The sequence below is a fragment of the Mesitornis unicolor genome, unplaced genomic scaffold (genome assembly GCF_000695765.1).
Source record: "Mesitornis unicolor isolate BGI_N332 unplaced genomic scaffold, ASM69576v1 scaffold16564, whole genome shotgun sequence".
Lineage (NCBI taxonomy): Eukaryota > Metazoa > Chordata > Aves > Mesitornithiformes > Mesitornithidae > Mesitornis > Mesitornis unicolor.
Window position 1 is genome coordinate 10,051 of NW_010180921.1, and position 18,340 is coordinate 28,390.

Here is an 18,340-nt window from a genome sequence, read left to right on the forward strand (position 1 = left end):
AATCCCCATTTGTCACAGTTTTCAGTTTCTTTTTTCATTCAGGTTTATGGAGAAAGTTCTTCCTGTGCTGGGAGAGCTCTCAGGAATATTTTTACGCTACAAGCATCTGACCTGATTAAAGACAGGGTGTACCTTACTGGCATTTGCAGGTAACCCAAGATCATTTGTTTTAATCAACTGGATTGATTTTATTTGCATTTGTCTATGCCCTGATTTGATAAGAGACTAAATTCTGAGAGTGAGATATTGTGTGTTACTAAAAACTGAAAATATTTTCTAAAAAAAAGCTTTAAAATCTCATGTATTTTAATATATTTTCTTATGTTATTGCCAGTTGTCAGAAAGCAGCAGTGGCCTGATTCTATGCACATTAATTTAACTGCTTATGATTTCACATGCAATTGTGTTTTGTCTGTTATTTTGTTGAAAAGAAAGAGTATAAAATTCAGCCCTGGTCAGAAGTTATAAAAGAGATTAATTGGTTTCCTAAGATTTAGTTGCACAGTGATTTTTGCATGTAATTTATGAAATAGTTCTATAATGAAGTGATTTTCCATTTGTGTTGCATTACAGCATAAACACTTCCTCCTATTTTCAATGATGCCAAAATGTGCAAGTCTCTATTATAGCACCATTAATTCATACCCGTATTTAAGAAAAAGTCACAACTTCCTTTTTTTTAATTATTTAAATAGATCAGTTTACCAGTAATGCAAAAGATGAAGTACATCCTAGAGCAACGCTGTCACGGAATCGCACCAAAATGGCTGCACGCACACGAATAATGAACTCAAAAAAGCTTTAATCTGCAACTTAACTTAAATTAAGTAGACAAAACTTCATTCACCAAAACAACATTTCACTGACATTTAACAAATACAGGTTCAATATGCTGGTTGGGAATATTACCAGACACAGCTGAGTTAAGAATTCTTAAGTTTTTGGCCAAACGATCCAAAATGTGCACTCACTCACTCACCAAAAAAGGGAGGGCTCTCAGTCTTGAGAAGTTACCTTAAGTGGTGTCCCAACTCAAGGGGAGAGTCCCCGACTGCAGACCTACTGCTCCTAGGAGGACCAACTCAAATGAGTCCTCTGACAGGGCCCCATTCATACCCTGGTCGAATCTGATCTGTGGTCAATACGTGGTTGTGTCAGCCCCCTATTGGCTGAGGACCCCAACTTTCCCACCTCTGACCCCCACTGTGTGGACCAGACATGAGCTGTGAGGGGGGAGGCAGTCCTGGCACCACCAGGGCCAGAAACTTTAGCACTGTCTTTGTTGGGTCTTTCTCAGGTCTTTAGTAGGGTGGGTGAATCTGCCACAAACACTTCAAGGTCTTACACATATTGTGTAGCTGTATTGCTTATGTCTATGCTCAGAAAGGAAATAAAATCCTGAGGATAAAAGCTGGATTTTAATTAGCTCTTATACATATTTGGGTGACTGTCTGTATGCAGCACAAATTGATTAAAATGTTACGCTTTTTAAAGTGTGCCACATGAATTAGGTATGTAAGGGAACTTGCGCATCCAACACAAGTTCCTCATTGTAACTAGTGGTATCTCCTGAGACTTGCCAGAATAATTTCTGCTCTTGAAATGAAGAGGATTACAAAAATTAGTAGTTGAGTCAAAGGGTTTGGCCTGCAATTCACTCTTAATAGCTTTAAAAACCAGCTCTTTATTATAAAAGACCATTTTAACATTATCGTAGTGTAAGAAGTGGTATTTTACTTATTTTCAGGAGAAGCTGTGTTGGATCGGAACTAGTGGACTGGCTTTTGGAGCAGTGCCCTTTTGTTAAGTGCAGATCTACAGCAGTCGGAGTGTGGCAGCTGCTCTTGGATATGGGCATTATATTATCAGGTCAGTCTTGATAGTGCTTCTAGTGGGAGGAAGGATACTGGTTTCTTCTGCATAGGGTAAGACTCATGTTTTTAATGGGAAAGGAAGGAGGGAAAGAAAAAAGTGCAGATTGATTCGTTTTTCTTGACAGCTGTTTATTTTACTACCTCTTTGGTAGGCTCACCTCTGTGACCTTTCATTTCATAAATACCAGAGATGAATTTCTATTTTTTTTAGGCAATTTCCTTCCTTTTGCTTTTGCAAATGTAGTTGCCTATTACCAAGTTGCAAACAGTGTGTGTGTTTTTTCCAGCCTCATTTTTTTTCCTCTTAAGCTCTCTTAGGTTTTTCACAGGACAGCAGCTGTTTAGTCACTGCAAATCATGGCTTCGCCAGATGACTTCTGTAGTTGTTGGTGTTTTTCCCTTCCTTTATCTGTTTTTCTTAATTTTATATTACAATGGATTGAGAGAGGATTCAGCTCCTTGAGATGGTGGTGATGCCAGGGTCTACCCAGCTGTCCCCATCTTCCCCACCAGATTTAGGGGTTTGGTCCAGCTAATGTGGTTGGTGACAGTTACACTGGTAACCAACCTCTGGAAATTCAATTGACTTTACTTTGTAGCTGGGACTACTTAGGTCAACTCAGAGCATACGTTGCCCTGGGGTCTGAGCTAGACACTTAACTTTCCTCCTTGAGAAATGGTGAGGTGTTATGGAAGCTTTCTGCTTATTTACACTAACAGTATACTTAAAGATTTTCTTCTGCTCCAACTACACTGACAGTATGTCTGACCATGCAGCCTTCACAGGGGCTGAATGACTCTTCCAGCAGGAGTTTGGGCTTTTGGCTTTGGACCCCTTCTTTTGATCCCAGTTCAATCCTAGTTACGCCGGGGAAGATGATGACTGTTGTACTAGCACATCATCTTACCTAGGTCTAGTCTACAAATCCAGTACCCCTGAATTTTAGGAGAAGCTGGGATAATGATAGGCTGCATACCAATTGTAGAACTTTACTAGTGCCTGGCCATTAGTGAGAACAGATTTAGAAACCAGTGGAAATTGAGGCTTAGAAATCTGACAAGTGGAAGATTTTTATCCTCTAATTCTGAACTGATTCCAAAATTGATTAAACACTCAGCAGTCTTAATACTTGAATTGCAGGTGGCTGGAGATCTTCAAATTGAGGTTTTGGGGTTAATCCTCTTTGGATGGACTGAGTCAATACGAGAGGGCAAGGTTGCTTCTATGCTGAGTTTGCAATTCTTTTGCCCTATGTGATGGTGCAACTCAGCATTAAAGTCAAGTACATCACAGAATGTGGTGGGGACACTGAACCTTTGCATGGTCAAGGTTTAAAGGCTATCTAATATTTTTTTATTTTTTTTTCTAACAGTGGACAGACAACTCTATTTTCAAGACACTCACGCTTTCTACCAGTTCTCAGCTGATGAATGTACCTACCTTTTCTGTGAATATGAGAAAGAGGAAGGATGGAAGAATGGAGTAAAGCTGCTACTTCAACTGCTGCCACTGTCTCCTCCCAGGATTGACATGTGTAATCTGTAAGTGTGCCTATACAGCTGTTTGCAACTTTTGCTGATGGTATTTTAAAGTGGCTGGCTTATAATGACACTGTTTACCCCCAAATCACTGTGCAAATGAGCTAGCTTCCTTCTCAGGGTTGACAAGCTTTGTAGAGATGGGCTTTTCAGCTGAGAAAGCCAGTGTGAGTAGATAAATGAAGACACTTGACTTGGGGTTTTGGCAGATTGTGGTTCTAATGCACTAGCTTGCTGGCTTTAGCTTGCTATCCTACCTGGGCTAATGGTTTTATTATTTTTTTGGTCTCTCCTTACATTTGGAGGTTTGGCATGAATTTGACAGCAGAATTTTGCTTCCTGTATGCCTCCTCTTTCATCTGACTACTGGATGTTATCATACCCTCTGTGCTGATAAAGCTGTGCTCTAAATGTTACCTATTTAGAGCAGCTAGAAGGAAGCCATATTTATCTGTGCCACAGTGAGAGGCCAAAATATAGGAAAAAGGTGTCAGCGAGAGTTCTGGAGGCTTGTGACCCCTCATGCCTCAGCAAATCTGCAGGTGCTGGCCTCAATAGACAAGTTGGGTTAAATTCTTTCATTGTCCCCCCTGATGCTTATACTGTGGTGAACTATTACTCTGCCAGTACTGAGATTTATTCTGTTTGATGTCAAAGACACAACTTTCTTATATAAGTACTTTCTTTATCTACATATTAGATTTTAAAAACACATTCCCTCAAATAAATGTCCAATGGAAATATTTTAAAGGAGCACAAAGCCCAGAGTCCCTGTAAACTGTCTCAAGCTCAGTTTCTTAAATTCAAGCATGTTGAGCTGGTAGAAAAAAAAATCTCAGCCATTTCTCTGTATGGCTCAGGGCAGAAACTTGATTCCCTCCCCTGTTGCTGCCTGCCTTCGCCAGTCAGAAATGGGCAGGTTTGGAGTGGGTATTCTTTTGAAAATGCACTTATTTTCAGCTGGAGTAAGTGTGGCCACATGACAAGAATCCCAAATTGGCTAGAGCAGAGGACAGAAGGTGATTATCTAAGCAGATGACTCATATGGGAGAAAACCTTTGAATATTTTTGCAAATAGAAATTCTTGTCTTCCAGCCTACTCCGGTGCTAAGCAGTTTGGCTGTCCCTTAAGTATTAGGGCAATTTCTTCTTGATTTCTGTGGGAATTGGGGTTTTCCTCATTTTCACTGAAAATCAGGCCACATTTCATGATTCAAGACTTATCTGTACAAAGGCTTTGAATCAAAAAGGCAGAACAGATAGGTCACATTGATGTGTTACTTGAAGGATGCTGGGTAAGAAAATGGATTTAAGAATTTTTAGGTTCTAGTTAAAATGTTTCCTGCATGCTGACCTTGGCCAGAGACTATCACTTTTACAGTCTGCTTTGCAGTTTTATCGTTCCAGTGCAACTGTCTTTTCTAGTGGAGGATGATCCCTGTCACATGAATTGAACAATTATTCATTAATGTACATTTCCAGCTCCTTCCTGCTCACATTATTCAAATTTCAGTTGAAGTTGGATTCCTTTTGGGAACTGAAGAATTATTTTCTGGAGGTTTTACCTGTCAGATTGTGAGAATGCTTTTAAAAATATATACATATAGAAGGAACTGAATTTTAAGTAATGGTATACTCTCAAGGGAGTGTGATATTAAAGGGAAAGGAGGCTTTTCCAGGATCAAAATTCTCTTTACTTAATGCAAATAATACCCTGCTGAAACACAATCTGAAAGGGAATAGATGTAATGAGGTGTTTGTTAAAGTTACCTTACCAGGTTAAATAAAACTATATATTCTTTTTCATGAAGAAAGAGGGTAATTCTAAGAACTCTTCTTTCCAGTGAGTGTTTCTTTTCTAAAATATATAAGCTGTTTTGCGTACCATTAGAAGCATAGTCTTATAATTTAATATTTTTTGTATTCCTTTTTCTTAGTTTTTGCTCATAGTCTGTGTTGACAGCATTAATTCTACATGTACATAGGGACAGAGAAGTTCTTACCTTATTAGTTACATTCCCTGCTTTTGATGAAATCAGAAGCGACTGCCTGCTTGTGCACCAGAAGGCAAGACCGGACATCTCCCGGTGGTCCGTGGAGCCAAACAAACTCTGTCTCCTCCACAGCTGGTGGGCAGCAGCCTTGCGTTTGCCTGGACTGCTGTCTCTGTGAAGCACCTTGAATCTGCTCTCCCAGGAGGAGTCTGTAGACCTGAGAAGGCAGTAGCAGCTCAGGGGATTTCCTTCAGCAGCTCTTCTGCAAATTCTGTTAGATAAATGCGGCCCATTCTCGCCTTGCTGTACAGATTTTTGATGGATTTGTATTTGTTTCTGGTCAGTATTAATAGTGTTACCAGATAATACTATAGTAAGTTTTACAATGAAAGTAGCATTCTGAAGCCTGAGATGTGCTTGTGGTTCCTGAATAAATGCTCCCTGTTGCTGTTTGACCTTGGCAAATTCACTACATTAAACATGACACTGGAGGGAATCTAGCATGGAAAAGAAGATGGGACATAGCAGTTTTTTGGCAGCTTGCACTAAACTGAAAGCTAATGTTCGTTTGTGTATACCACGGGGCTGAGCCCCTGTGAATGTTGTCAAATGGGATGGGATTGATGCAGAGGCATATTGAGGTCTTTAAACACTCTATGTTAATCACAGCTAATTTTACTTGAATAGTAGTGAATATTACAGTAGCCTGGGAACAAAAAATCTACATTGAAAGCTGTGCCATGGACTTCCTTACAGCCTTGAGCAATTACTTAGGCTCTCATCCAATGCCTCCTGAATTCTTTTCCAGTGACTGCAATGGCTTTGTATCAGGTGTTTAATCTTTGTATGCTTCTATTTCCTTCTTTGTAAATAGGAGTGTTTACAACAACAAATAATTCCCAAAACCACTGGTAGGCTCGGTGAACATTTCAAGAATGCATTGGGTACCTTAGCCTACTGAAGTGTATCCCATAATATTTTTTAAAAATTATTTGAAGGGATGTTAAGAGGGGATTTTTTTTCTTTGTCATACTGCCTGTTATTTTCTTTTCAGAAATGTTACACTATATTCTGTGTCTTCTGTCCTGAAATAATTTCCATTTTATTAATTTCAGAAAAGTAACCAATTTCAAAAGTAATTTGTTTTTAATGCAAATAGCCAGGATGGGATCTTCATTTAGTTACTTCCTTATGGAGTTTCTGGAAAGCTTTTGCTGAATGCAAACAGCTCTCAGGTGTGCATGGGTCTTTTATTAGCATTGTAGGTGTGTTGTAAAGCCAGTGTAGAGACATACATGGTGTCTCTACATTAGACAGTTAAGGTCGAGGCCCAGAACCATGAATGTATTGGTATTTCTTCCTTCATCAGTGGTTTGGGGAGTACTGTAATTGCTTTCATGTGGTGTACAGTAGTAATTGTGCTGGACCTGGCCTGCCTGCATGCGGATGTAGGGCAAGCATCCCTGCATCTCACTCTGCTTGACACAATACTGGGCCCGCAGAGCACTGAGCTGTGCAGACATCAGGCATTAGGTCTGCCTGGGCTGTGTAAGCTCCTGTTTGGTACCAACCCTCCTAGGTCTTAGCTGGCTCCTTTTCAAAAATTTAGGGTGATATCTGTCCTTATTCTATTCCTCAGTATCCATTCTGTCTTACTTTTTTTCCATTATATCATAATACACTCTTCTTCTCTGATTCTGGAGAGCTGGCTATAATTTTTAGTATATTAATGGTTTCAGAAGCATTTGATGCTTGTATACAGATGAATACTGAGAGTATTTTTAAATAGAAGACGAAATGATAAAGGCCCAAGATGGAAATAGCTATGTTATATGTTGTTCTGGGTTTACAGATTGCATCTGTGGCTGTGTCTACTGAGCTGCTATCTTTTGCCCCCAGTTTAGGAGAATCAGGTCATAGCTTGGTTCTGAGAGACCAGATGTGTCGGGAAACATAAGTATCTAAGGAAATCAGTTATTTTATTCTCATTCCAAATTATAAAGAGGAAGAATGAATAATTCAGTCTTTTAAAATGAAACTGCATTAATTTATTTCTTCTGGGCTATTTATAACACTTAAGATGTTAAAACACATCTTTCATTGAACAGGAAAGGCAGTTGTGAAAATAATTGTGATTTCTAATCTGAATTACCATTTTGGCCTGAATATGCTTGCCCCAAAATGAATGCATTGTCATTCTGTGCTTTCTGACCTTAATATTTTTTAATCAAGGAAAGAGATTTTTGGACATGGGATGTAAGAACCACAATATACCAGCTGCCTATTCCAGACATGTTGTCAGCTCTCTCCCTAAACACACCAAGGCGCATGAGCAATTAAATAATTTAGTCAAAGATAGAAGCCTCTGTTAATACCTGGGATTTATGTTTATTACAGAAGCTGCAGTTTTACATATCTGCTCAGTTTGCTGGCATGCCATGCTTCTTGAATACCATGAAAAGTAAAGATCTCAAGGACACTTTCATTTTCTTCTTCCCACAGCAATAACCCTATCATATTGCTATCTTTTTTTCTGATTGTCAATAAACCTTCCATAAGGCTCATGGATGGTTTAGTGGTGGAAATTAGACTGTTCTAAAGAAAAACACTGTCCTATCCCATGCTGTCCACTGCAGCTTTTTGTGTGGTTTCTTCCACGTGGGCCAGACTTCTGTGGCAGTTTCTAGAAGGGTTCTCCCTGCACTGCCCAACTTTTGCAAAGACACATTAAGTCTGTCTGTCTTGTGAGTAACTGTCAAGGCAACCTAGTAATATTTTCAGCTGTTGCTTTAGTTTGCTAATTTATGGCTTCTTACATGTATTCTTTTAATTTTCACATTTTTAAAAAATATCAGACTTCACGTGTCACATAATGATTTTGATCTTCTTTGCTTTTATCTATATGAGTTTGCATTCCATAGGTGTTGCTTCTCACCTTAGCAAAGCTGGGTGGTGGGCAGATGGAAAACTCTACTCTGTCAATGGAGTATACTTATAGCAGAGCAAAATAAGCGTTTGAATAAGCAACTCTGAGCTAAGAGAGTCCTGCATTCTTCAGTTCTTCATCATATTTTTATAGCTGAGGAATTCTCTCACTGTTTTACATTAGTCCAATCAAAAGAGTTCTTGACAGCAAGGGACAAAGGGTGTACTCTGTTGTTACTGACACAATTAATTATTGTCATGTGGCACTCATCATTTTGATGTGGAATCTCAAAAGCCCTTTTACATTAGTGCCTGTGGCTACACAATTCCTTGCTTTTCAGGAATCAAATGATGTTGAAACAGAATGAAAGAAGTAATAAAGTCTTATTTTTATTTTTTTTAAGGCCTGATCAAAAAATAGAAGATACAGCAGAAACCAATGCTGAAATTCTTGCTCGTCTCACTTCTGCGGTAAGGTCACTGCATCAAAGTTTGTACTGATCGCGTTTGAAATATTGTCATGTTTTGGATCCTTTAAAATTAAAAGCTTAGTCTTAGTGAGCAGGTGTTTGTAATGCAAACTACTTTTTTATTGGTGAAAGGAGAAAGCTTTACTGAGGGCATAGTGTGCAATTCCAAAGCTATTAAAATCAGTCTAAGCGAGGACTGCTGCAGCCTCCTTTCTTGTAATCCATGCTATTCATGGCCCAGGAGATACCAATTTAGAGGATTGTGGTGATTTTTCTGCAAAGTAGCTTACACTCAGATTCTCTTGGTCAAGTGGACATCAGTGTGAAGACAGTGATGGGGTGGGGGACAAAGGGAGACAGAGCCTCAGCAGCCCTGATGTAGGTTAGCATAAACCTCTGAGGAGACCCACCTGGGAAGCCTGGGTATCTGGCTTCCCAACTATGTTCAGCCTCAATAAACTCCATAATAATAAACAACAGCTTATCCTGTCTGTGCTAGAATTTGGTGCATCTTGCTTATCTTCTTGTAAGATCACCGCTCTAAGAAGAAGACAGACAAGACTTCAAAAGGTTAAACTGGATTCACTCAATATAATGTAAGCTGTACAATGGTGTAGAGTGCACTCTCAGCAAGTTTGCAGGTGATGCAAAACAGGGACGAATGGTCCATACACTGGATGGATGTGCTGCAATTCAGAGGGACCTTGACAGGCTGGAGAGTTGGGCCAACAGGAATCTCATGAAGTTCAACAAAGGGCAATACAATGTCCTGCATCTGGGAGAAATAACCTCGTGCTCCTGTACAGGCCAGGGTCTGACTGAAAAGCAGCTTTGCAGGAAAGGACCTGGAGGTCCTGAGGGACAGCAAGGTGAATATGATCCAGAAATGTGCCCTTGTGGAAAAGCAAGCCAACTGCCTCCTGGGCTGCATTAATAAGAGTGTTACCCTCAGGCTAAGGGAGGCGATCATTCCCCTGTACTCAGCACTGATGTGACATATGTCAAGCATTGAGTGCAATTCTGATCTCCCAATACAAAGGACATGTGGACGTACTGGAGTGTATGTGAATGACCTTGAAGAGGATCAAAGGAGTAGAGTATCTGACTTAAAAGGAGAGGCTGAGAAATCTGGAGGTTGAGCTTGGAGAACAGAAGGCTATGGAAGGATTTTATCAGTGTGTATAAATACCTGATGGAAGGGAATAAAGACGATAGAGTCAGGGTCGTCTTGGTGATATCTTGTGACAGGGCAAGAAGCAGTGGTACAACCTGAAATTCAAGAAATTCTGCTTAAACATAAGAAAAAACTTACTCACTGTGGGGGTGATCAAACAGTAGAACAGGTTACCCAGAGAGGTAGTGGAGTCTGGATATGGTCTGAGCAACCTGCTCTAGCTGACTCTGCTTTTGAGCGGGGGTTTGGATCTGATCACCTCCAAAGGTACCTTCCTACCTCTACCATTGTATGGTTCTGCGAACATCATGCCTAAATCATGGTATCAGCAAAACACTGAATTAGTGCTAATTCTGTTTTGGGTATGTAAGAAAGTATAGACATGAAAGAGAACCAAGCAGGTTGAAGTTGTCATGAAAAAGACATGAGGATAAGAGCTATTTGAAGTGAAATGAATAAAGCACTATCTTGAAATTGCTGAAAAATGGAAGGAGAATTTGTGCTATATTTTGTAAAGACAGATGTTTTTACAAAAGACATTTTGTAATGTGTTTGAAAAGCCAGTGCTTCTGTATACTCAACTTTATGCAAAAATAATTTAAACTGTATGACTTTAGAAAATTTTGTTTCAAAAATGTTTTATATTGTTTATTTTCTCTATATTCAAATTCCTTCTTTTCTCTACCTTTTTTCTAACTAAAAATGAAAGAACTCACAACCTAAATATCCTCCATTTTTAGTTCCATAGAGAGAAAAAATAGAAAAACATAAAATACTTTTTGCAGAGTTATATTTTTAAAGAAACTCTCAAAACTACCGACTGTAAAACATTGCTGATATCCCTCAAAAACTTCACCTCTCAAAAACAGAAGAATAATGGTTTTTCATCAGTTTAAAAAAAAAGGAAGCACTCAACAAAACAAAGTGACTTTTTGAGTTTAAGAACTAGATATAACTGTTGCTGGGTACCCTTGAGTAGAATGCATATCCACAAATATGTGAGTAATTGACAGTGAGTGCAGTGTGCCTCACATCTAGCTTGCAATGTCAAACCTTTGAACTACATCCTGAATGATTCCAGCAGCAGGGCACACAGAAGGTTTTGTTTTGGTGTTTTTTTAAATGAACCATTTTACTGCTGTAGCTAACTAGCTAAAGAAAAATTAGGGAGTTGCATCTCCATATGGCCCGAGACCATCTGTTGCCATGGTACAAAAGACTGATCTTTTCTCTTGCATTTTCTGATTTTCCACAAAACTGTGCAGGCTTTCTATAATGATTTTTCTAGACTAACCCTGGAGAAAAGATATAAGACCAGAGCAGGATCCCCCAAATATTGACATCTATATATGAACTTCTCCCTCTTGTCCCTCCAGAATATTGCTTTTCCTCCATACAGTAGACTGGGGTCTAAAGGACTCATGAGTATATGGAGAGCCTTTATGTGTCTCAAGGGTATTTGAACCCTCAGCTTGCACCACTTGCACCACTGTGAGCAGGAGCTGGAAACCAGAAGTGAAGGTATTAGCCATGACTGGAAATGTGTTCAAAATTTCTTGTTTTTTGGCTCACTGAATGTTTATGTATATTGTATGGAACCAAACCAGTCTTCCTTGAAGGATTCATAATTCAGAGTCCTGTTCACAATACTTTTCAGACCAGTGTTTCAGAAGTGGAAAAAAAAACCCTGAAAGCCTTACTTCCAGTCCAGCACTAAAGCAGGCAGAGATTGTAGTACACTTTTTTTGTACATTTCTAGGTTTGGAGGTTGAAATTCCATCAGTGTTGATAGTGTCACTGTCTCTTCTGCTTTCCTTTTTGCTTTTCTTGTAATGGAGTGACAGTGTCGGGTCAGAAGGATTAAATTCCTGAATTTTCAAACCTGAACTGATTGTGAAGATGCAGCCCAAGCAACATTGGAGAACCTTGTGTGCCTAAAATATAAATCACTGTTTTAGTATCTGAAAGTGCAATGAAAACTGTAAGCATGCATTTACGAAAGGTCTAATTACATATTTCTGTATCTCTATAAAAGCTATTGCTGTTGCAGAGGGTGGAACTCACCTCGCCTAAATATAAGCAGCCATATGGCAGGCATCTACATTTGAGCTAGCTTCCCAAAGCACTCCTTACAGCCAAGGAGCAGAAATAGGCACTTCCAGGATGCTGAATGTATGATGCATTTTGCAGGTCTGCTTTAGGGAAAACCAGTTATACCTTACGATCTGCTGGTAAGGTGTGCACTCTCTATGAAGGCAATATAGAATGACTAGCACAGACAAAGGCTTCTGTACGAGTTTGGTGAATTCCTCTCTCCGCATCTTTCTCTTTACTGTTTCTTTACTTTTTTTCCTCTTTACTTTCTTTACTTTTTCTTTACACTTTTCACATTCACTGCACAATTTGTGATTGTTTTTTGATGATTCATCCAGTCTAGAATGGATTAGTTAGGGAAATGCACCTTTGGTTTTAAACAGTGGTTGTGGAGATTGTAGGAGATAATAGCGATAGCTGTGGTGAATGATGCCAGGTCAGAAGGGCAGTGAGGAAAAAATGAAGAGGTTTGTTTATAATCCTAATTTGTGCATAATGTATGGAATACACCTCTTTTAAAAGCAGAGTATAATACAAAGGATAAGAAAATAACTTGGTGGTGGTGTCACTATTTCTTTACGCTTTGTTCTACAATGGAAAAAGCAGAGTCAGTCAAGATAACTGAATGAAGCCTATTGAATTATATGCTCATATCATACATTCCATTACAATGAGCCATTGACAACGCCATCAAACTTAAATTGTAAAGGCAGCTGACATGCAAACAGTGCAACGTACCGTTTGAAATACGTTTGTATCAGATAATCCTCTTGGTCATGAATTTATAACAAACTGCAATGATTACTCCTGGGTTTAAAGAAGCATTCCAGAGCTGTCATGCATCCCTTGTCATGTCCCAAAGAGCAGCTTTGTATTCAATGTCTTGTCTGCTAAAACCTGAGCACAGTTGCATGGCTATGAGTGTTTCCATTGTGAAGCTCCTACCTTACCTTAACTTGTGATGGGGCAGGAGAGAATATCAGGATGTTAATGCAGTGTGTCTGGGAAATGCAGTTTTCTGGTACTTAAAGATGTCAGGCAATACTACTTTCATTTAAAGTCCATCAAACTGTCATTACTTAAGATGCAGAACTGTGATCTAGATTTTTCTTTTTCAAAACTGTGCTGTTTAGAGCTTTCTGTTACAGGATTTTGTTTTGAGATCCTGTAAGGTTTGCCACTTTGTCTCTAGATCTGAAGTCCTATTTGGCACATGGACATCTAGAATACTGTTTCACAGAAGACTACTAGAGGCAAAAAAAAGAGAGAGGAAAAAGGTAAAGGTGGTATGCACTGTCTACTAGATGCACAACTATGTCTTCTATGATAAAATAACCAGATTCATGGATAAGAGAAGAAGAGTAGCTGTCATTTACTTCTGAAAAATCTGTACCTCTGTCCTTTGAAGATGAGAAGATTCACCGTATAAATATGCCATTTGTATTTAATTGAGCAGAAGTATTCATGGATACCATTCTGTATGCACAGTCTTGCTCCTTGATACTGCAAAAAGAAAACTGATTAAGATGTGGTAACATGTCAGCAACACACTCAAAATGTTCTCTTTCAGACTTTCATAATGTTTCTGTAAATACTGTGTGGTAACCTGGCCTCTAAACTGAATCAGTTTTGACATCTGCAATGCTACTCAAAATGGGTTACTATTTAGATGGTGTTAGCTTTGTAGCAACAAGCTGTATGTATAAACCAATTTTTTGTATTTAATATCTCAGTTTATTATGGTAGGCATAGCTCCTGTTTGAATGTGTATTTTACTTTGAGTCCACATTATTATCTTCGATGTGATGTGCAACTATCGATTTTGTCAAACAGGCAGTAACTGAAATCCTATTAGGAAGAAGTATGATAATGCGTAGCATGTGTGCAGTGAGGAATGAATGTTATACATGAATTTCCATCAGTGTAATGATGCATAGGAATTGCATGTCCAGCAGAGATGTCAAGTGCATTTATGCTAAAATAGACAAAAGCATATGGATTATAAAATATAGGGACACCAGGCAAATCCAGAGGGATGCTCAGCAGTACAAATCTTAGTGATCTGAGTGAGTCCTATGAAGGGGAGTTCAGACTGTCAAGATGAAACCCTTTGAAGGAATGATTGCTTAATACTATGACTAGAGGAACACTCTTTTCTCCTGCTTTAACTGCAGGGTTTTGCTCAGATTAAGTAATATGCGAGCTGCATTCCTGGCACACAGCAAACAATGAGGTATTTTGCATAACATAGACAAAATACAGAAAAACAGCCTTTTTATTACCTGTGATATTAGCACTGTCTTTCAAACTTGAAAAGTGCCACCTTACAAGCAAAATTAATACTGCGACTATAACCGCAGAATGCCATAATGCTGCTTTTTCTTCCAAGAAGAGGAGTTTTGGGTTTTTTTTACACTTGCAGAGATTTGCTTTTTTCAATTGTTTGATTGAGTTAATTGGTATGTTTGCAACTGTTGCAGATTGTAGCGTCTCCTAAGGCTAATCTTAAGATAATATGTTTATTAAATGCCAAAAGATAAAGATGATACATCAGTGCACTGTTTCTTACTGTTAGTAATGTGTGAAAAAAGACTAGGATCGGAGCATCAACACTGGTACCTCCTGCTGAGTTTAATGAAGGGAGAGGGTCTGAGCAGTTTAGCCACAAAAAATCATGGTGTGGTTATTCAGAAACAACTTGGGCTTTTATTGAAATTCCTACTCTAACTCTGGATAGCTGGTATGTATTATTACTAGTATATATTAATGGCTGCAAATGAGCACACAAGTTGTTTTTTCGCAGAAAAACTGTTCTTTCCCATCTTAGTTGCAGTTTATGCTTATGTTAACCATAATTAACAGTTCTCCAGACATGGGAATGAGTGTACAGGAAGGAAGGAAGGGTAGGTAGTGCTGCCAGCTTGCTCAATTGTGCTGGAAACAGGACAACATTTATTAAAACTGTGGCACTGCCTTTATATTTTCCTACTTGGAGTGACAGAAATCTCTGTCCCTCTCAGTGGGACAGCATCAAGGAGTAGAAAAGATCCTTGTACCTTGCAAGGACAGCAAAAAAAGCTCCTTGGTCCTTTGTCACAAGGGAAGGAAGGATGCAAGCAGAGGAAGGATGTGGCCTCTGGTATGACTGCCTTCTGCCGCATGTAGAGCATACTGCTGGGTGACTGCTCAGTATCTGATCAGTGGACTCAGGAGTTACCACTGACCTGAGATATCCCAGGTGATTCTGTCTGTCTTTCTGCTCAGATCTATATAAAGTTAACTGTTCTTGTTTCACACATTCAAACTTTTCTTCAGAGTCGTGAGAGTAGGAAGTTGATGGTCATTGGTAGTGGTATTACTTCAGAAATCCTTCATGGGCTCTGTGCTTTATTCTGATCATACCACATGTCTTGTGAATGGTGTTTTAAATTCCACGTGCTCTCAGAAACTGGGTGTCAAAACTCCCACTGTGGAGTAGCCTTGAGCTTTCAATAGATCTGTTAGACAAGATGGCTAGTATGCATTGCAGGAGACTTTGTACAGAGAAGTAAGACAATCCCTAGAAAAATAGTTAGAATGCCCCAATTTTTTGTTTTTAATACTGAAGACAGGCTATCTTGGGAAAGTGGGGGGAAGTTGGAAAAAGCTGGGAGGTGTATGGAAGAGTTTGAAAGCATGGATGGGCAATGAAAGGGAAGGGAAGGACTGAAGTCTATGCAGGAGAGTGTCTGTGGTGCTTGGCATGCCTTCAAGTTCAGGGTGCTTGAAGCAGCTGCAGTGGGACAGATGATGGCAGTGAGGAGTACAAAGCATAAAAATAATGCATAATATAGAATTTTACTGATAGAAAAAGGAACGGACCTATGGAAAGAACTGGATGTAGAGCTGAGCTGGCTAAAGGGACAGCTGGTTGTGTAGAGATGATTGGGATAATATAAAGAATGCAGAGGCAAGAAGCTTAGGAAGGAAGCTGGCTAGAGTGGCAGGGCTTTTTCATCACAGGCTAGTGAAATTGATAACCTGTACATTTGGAAATCAGATACTTCTTCTGCATGTTAATCTCAAGCTAAATTTTGGTTCTGAAATGCTCAGCCATTCTATTAGGAGAGGATGTTTCCTCTTGAAAACTCCAAAAAGCGAATGTCAACTACATACGTGAACCTCAGCATGGGGAACTTGCTTATCCTGAAGTCACACAATAAATCCAGCATTACAGTGTGCTCAGCAGAGGCAAAACAAATATTTACCAAGGAAAGGAAGAAGCTTCAAGTGTGTGCTTGTGAAAGAGATACGCTGTGCAAAGAAATTACAGGTTGATTACAGGTTGGGTTACTGAATTGCCCACTCCTTAAGGAATGTGCAGCATGTACATGAAATTAAAGTTAAAAAAAAACAACAATCCAGCAAAATAGTCATCACAGAATTCCCAGCAGAAAAGGAAATAGATTTTCTAGGAAAAGTGACTGTAATTTCAGAACTAACTACCTGTGTAATTCCACATGGAGTTGACTGCTCCAAAGCATTGATAGCTGGTATCTTACCAGTGTTGCATTTTTGTTTTTTTTTTTTGTTTGTTTGACTGTGCTGTTAACTATAACCTTCCTTTCCTTTCCTGGTATTTTAGGTACAGAGAGAACTGGCTGCTGTCATTGCCTTGAAAGCAAGGAAGTCAGGTGAGTCAGGCTGGGCTTTAGAGGGGGTTTTGTAATGCTGTTCCGTTTCGTCATTTATTGAAGTATGTGAATTGTCATTGCTGTCTTATTAACATGGGGAAGCAGAGATAGCGGACCTCGTTCCTCTCTCATTGGAGAATCTGTGTATATAGCACAATGCAATTACTGTCAAGCTTCGCTTCCCCTAGCTCGTCACATCTAATGACCTAGCTGATAAAATTGGCATGTTACAGTTGAATGTGAATTTAGGTCTCTTTCTAGCCAAAATCACTATTTTCTCTGGGCTTGTACTTCATAAAAGAAGGTTATGTATTTGACTTACATTTAAGACAAATAAGTTGATAATTTTCCTGTGCTTTCTTTTATGGCCCAGTATCTCATGCCATCTTCTCTGTGTTTTACCTGCCCAGTCAGGTGTATTTCTTTATGCCAAAGCAGAAGCACAACATCATGCATGAAGGCATTCTTTCCCAAAGACGTGTCTACACATCTCTATGGCTGTAGAGGCAACAATCAGGGCAGTAGGATAAGAAAGGCAAATGGTTAACAGAAAGTCTCTCATAGTATAACCATTCACAGCAAATGCTGGTGATGTAGTGCAAAGGCACTGAAGTATGTGGTCAGCTCAGCTCCATTAGGGTTTGGTAGCACAGACGCTTTCAGAAGATATCTGTGTTGCTGAGCTGGAGTGGAAGCAAAGGAGCTGTGTTTTCCAGGCACTGCACAGGAACTAACCAAACTGACTTGGCCAGACCTGACTCCATATGGGGTTAATCCTCTGGTGTCTTCATGTGCAGAGCAGTTAATCTGCAGTAAGGGTAAACTGCATGGGGTGAAGTGAGAATTGAATGCATTTCCAGAGTAAAACAGAGGAGGAGTTGCCTTAAATTACTGGTGTGTTCCCAAAGCCATTGAGGTTCTTTGGGAGCATTTTCACTGAGCATCTCTTGTGATCTTCAGTGATTTTGCTAGAAATTGAGATAATAGATCTTGGACTTTTTGAGCTATTTTCTGACCTGTTAATAATATTGCATCATAATATCTGTATCTGTCTCTCTGTGGCTTACAAGTACAGCACAAAAGTTATTGCACACAACACATGCATTACACACATGATATCTTAAACCGGAGGCACCAAGAAGGTGTGGCTGGCATATCTGCAAATATTTCCTTGTGAAAATATAAGTATTACAAAAATATTCTAGACACAGTTGGATGCATTTTTGCCCGGAAATAGAAGTACCTATCAATTATATCCAGTCATCTGTAAATGTGAATCTGCAGAAAGTAAACACAAATCTAAGTGTGAATTCAGATCTAAATTGCTTCTGTGTAATAGCTTTGCTTCCTAAACTTCTGTAGTAGTTTACAATGTTAGCACCCCTCAGCTGCTTGTCCTTACCTGGTATCACCCTAATCCTACCTGAATTATAATGGTTGAACATGGAAATGCTTCTGCTGTGGTTCAGTGCAGAGAAAAACAGGCTACGTTAAGGAAGGGCTTAAGATAACCTTTTGTTTTGCTGTAAAAAGGGCTTAGAGTATGGTCCCATGTACCTTTTTACTTAGTGCTCATACAGTTCTAAGAAATCTCTTT

At 39.3% G+C, this 18,340-nt stretch overlaps 1 protein-coding gene across 1 annotated transcript in view; it reads left to right on the top strand.

Moving 5' to 3' along the window:
- Positions 1–42: 42 nt before the first annotated feature.
- LOC104539667 (rap guanine nucleotide exchange factor 5-like) overlaps positions 43–18,340 on the top strand; it is a gene marked incomplete at both ends in the record, with an annotated part of 32,523 nt that continues 14,225 nt past the window's right edge. Inside the window, 5 exons of the mRNA XM_010183254.1 lie at positions 43–149; positions 1,748–1,869; positions 3,248–3,416; positions 8,737–8,803; positions 16,695–16,743. Of these exons, the coding sequence (XP_010181556.1) occupies positions 43–149; positions 1,748–1,869; positions 3,248–3,416; positions 8,737–8,803; positions 16,695–16,743 (514 nt within the window). The remainder of the gene's footprint in view (positions 150–1,747; positions 1,870–3,247; positions 3,417–8,736; positions 8,804–16,694; positions 16,744–18,340) is intronic.